The following is a 3369-nucleotide window of genomic DNA, read 5'->3' as shown; positions in this document are numbered from 1 at the left end:
AAGGGGCACCTGGGTGGCTCAGCTGGTTAAGCATCTGACTTCAGCTCAGGTCATGATCTCATGGTTTATGAGTTCGAGCCCCATGTCGGGGTCTGCACTGACAGCACAGAGCCTGCTTGGGATTCTGTATCTCCCTCTCTCTCTGCCCCTCCCCCACTTGTACTCTGTCTCTCTCAAAAATAACTAAATATTAAAAAAATTTTTTTAAACCAATTTATTTGTGTATCCACAAGTCATCTGGAAAATGACAGCAGCAGATGGAAAGCACACCAACTGAAGTTCTTGAAAATTCGATTCTTGCTCTGCCTCTTTTTATTAGACATTTCACCTTGGATCTCTCACAAAACCTTCCCTAAGTGTGTATATCAATGTAATTCCCTCAGCTATATGACACTTATAATGAAGCCTGTTTCTAGTACTTAATCAGGAAATAGAATCAACATTACTTAGAAAATGTGAACACTTTTGAAAAAGCACAAGGGTTTGCTATTTTAGTTTACTAACTTGTATGAATTTGGTATTAATCCCTCTCTCCACTGTCTATATAGTTAAGCACTTCTGTTAAAGAAATAAACAAAAACACCACGTCGCTGATTTGCTCAAGATGAAGACTAATTCAAGCTGGGTATGAAAATAATCATCTCGTACATTTTACCACACAAGTGCAGGTAGATTTCTATGCTTATTGGCTAGATTAGTAGAGGAAAAGGCACACTGGTAAAGAAGTCCAACAACTTAGATTTTTGGCTTGTCTTCGCAACTAAATAAACGTCCTCTGGTGAGAGTGGCCTCCAGTCTGGAGACGAAGAATTTCTGATGATTGATGCTGGACTCTCAAAGGAAAAACATGTACTGAGGGGCACCTGGGTGGCTCAGTTGGCTACGCATCCGACATCCCACTTCGGCTCAAGTCATGATCTCACAGTTTGTGGGTTCGAGCCCCAAGACAGGCTCAGTGCTGAAGGCTCAGAGCCAGGAGGCTGCTTCGGATTTTGTGTTTCCCCTCCCTCTCTGCCCCTCCCCCACTCACGCTCTGTCTCTCTCTCTCTCTCTCAATAATAAATAAACATTAATTAGGCGAGCCTAAAAATGGGAAAGATCATCCTGGCTGAGAGCAGGATCCCAGCTCTCATATTTTTCTCTTAGGGACACTGTTTTCTCTATCTGGATCTTGAAAAGCTAAGGGCTAGATTCCACTAGGGGAGCTAAGTCCTATCCCTGTTGAGTCATTGCCCTACTCTATCCCAGGGGAAGAAACGTCTAGAAAGACACACATCAAAATGTTAAAAAGTGGGGGCATCTGGGTGGCTCAGCCAGTTAACGATCTGACTCTTGATAATCAGCTCAGGTTGTGATCTCGAGGTGGTGAGATCAAGCCCCGCATCAGGCTCTGCGCTAAGCATGGAGCCTCCCTCCCTCCCTCTCTCTGCCCCTCCCCTACCCGTGCACTCTCTTTCTCTCAAAATAAATAAACCTTAAAAACAAAAGCTCCCATAAAAATTGACTTGCTCTGAAAGGCACAGGGAACCATGAGTTTCTTCTCACTCATAATCCAGCTAATGGTTCTTCCCCAAGAGGTTTTATTTCAGATGGCATTGTCTAGCTCAATTTCCTATACCAACCCTTCTTCCTACTTTCTCATCTCCCCATGCCATCGATTTTTTTTATTCATTTCTTTTGAGAGAGAAGGGGCAGAGAGAGGGAAAGAGAGAATCCGAAGCAGGCTCTGCACAGTGCCCCATGCTGGGCCCAAATTCACAAACCGGGAGATCATGACCTGAGCCAAAACCAAGGGTCGGACGCTTAACCGATTGAGCCACCGGGGCACCCCCATCCCATCTGTTTTTATTTTTTCCATCAGTACTTTCATTGTCTTCATCAGTATCAGCATAATCTTAACTCCCATAAACAGAAAGTATTATATAAAAGAAAAATAAAAAGTTTTTGTAGGGGCGCCTGGGTGGCTCAGTCGGTTAAGTGGCCAACTTCTCTCTCAAAAATAAACAAAACTTAAGAAAAAAGCTACTGCAAAATGCATTGGTACTTACTGAGATTTTCTGGAGAGAAATTTTGAGAGAAGACCATGTATCTGATCTTCGATCAAGAATAATGGTAAACCGGGAGTCAGATCCATTTTGCCTACAAGATAAAAAATAGTATTTTTTCTCAGTAACTACCCAGATTTACTAGGTATGTCCTTAATTCTGACTATTTCATTTGCATTTGATGCCTTAACTAAAGATAAATTTCTTCGGCTTGGGAAAGCTATCACAAAGCACTGCATGGGAAAACCAATTTAATTCCATGTTCCACTACTCAATATTTAAAATTTCTTTTATTCATAGCAGCACTCTCAACAATAGCCAAAACGTGGAANGGGTGTTGTTGGAAACCAACCTGACAATAAACTATTTATTAAAAAATAAATAAATAAAAATAAATAAATAAAAGATTAAACAAACAAAGAAAATTGCAAGGCTATGTGAGAAAAAAATAAATAAAATTTCTTTTTTGGTAATAATGTCATTTTTTTTAANGTCGGACGCTTAACCGACTAAGCCACCCAGGCACCCCTATTTATTTATTTTGAAAGAGAGAGAGAACGTACCACCAGCACAGAGCCCAATGCGGGGTTCAGTCCCACGAACTGTGAGATCATGACCTGAGCCAAAATCAAGAGTCAGATGCTTAACCAACTAAGTCACCCAGGTGCCCCTAATGTCATTCTTTTAAATAGTCAAGTGATGGCATAAAGCAAATAGGTCACTAAGATAAATTTGGCACAGTGCAAACCTGGGTATGGNATAGACAGCTCTTCTTCATGACTTCAGATTAAACTTTTCATGGCAATCCATCAAGAGCCCAGGATCCATTCATTCATTCATTCATTCACTCACTCAGAAAAACACTGTTAAATATAGGTTTCTATCTTGTCTGCTCCTTGAGAGAAGGAAGTTTAATGAATAATTTTTTACTTTACTTAAGGGGTGCACTATAAATTTAGTTTTCTGTGATGTGACTTTTGTTCATGAGATTCTTCATACTTTTACCACTGTAGACTTGTGCCCTCTTAGTCATCACGGTTAATAAATGGAAACTGTTTCCTTTAAAAATCTGTTTTCAGGGCACCTGGGGGTGCTCAGTTGGCTAAGCATCTGATTCGATTTCCACTCAGGTCATGATCTCACGGTTCATGAGTTCAAGCCCCACGTCGAGCTCTGTGCTGACAGCACAGATCATGCTTGGGATCCTCTCTCTCTCCCTCTTTCTTTTTTTCTTTTTTTTTTTAAATTTATTTTTATTTATTTTTATTTATTTCTAGGAGAGAGAGAGAGACAGCGTGAGCAGGGGAGGGTCAGAGAGAGGGGG

General features: G+C 40.9%; 1 protein-coding gene across 1 annotated transcript in view; it reads right to left on the bottom strand.

The window, feature by feature from the left end:
- Nucleotides 1-3369, bottom strand: part of MCF2 (MCF.2 cell line derived transforming sequence) — a 101986-nt gene that overhangs the window by 73394 nt on the left and 25223 nt on the right. The window contains exon 9 of the mRNA XM_077773891.1: nucleotides 2049-2139. Coding sequence (XP_077630017.1) covers nucleotides 2049-2139 — 91 coding nt within the window. The remainder of the gene's footprint in view (nucleotides 1-2048; nucleotides 2140-3369) is intronic.

The sequence above is a fragment of the Crocuta crocuta genome, unplaced genomic scaffold (genome assembly GCF_008692635.1).
Source record: "Crocuta crocuta isolate KB4526 unplaced genomic scaffold, BGI_CrCroc_1.0 scaffold241, whole genome shotgun sequence".
Classification (NCBI taxonomy): domain Eukaryota; kingdom Metazoa; phylum Chordata; class Mammalia; order Carnivora; family Hyaenidae; genus Crocuta; species Crocuta crocuta.
The sequence above is the reverse complement of the archived record's forward strand: the minus strand, read 5'-3'. Positions and strand labels throughout refer to the sequence as shown.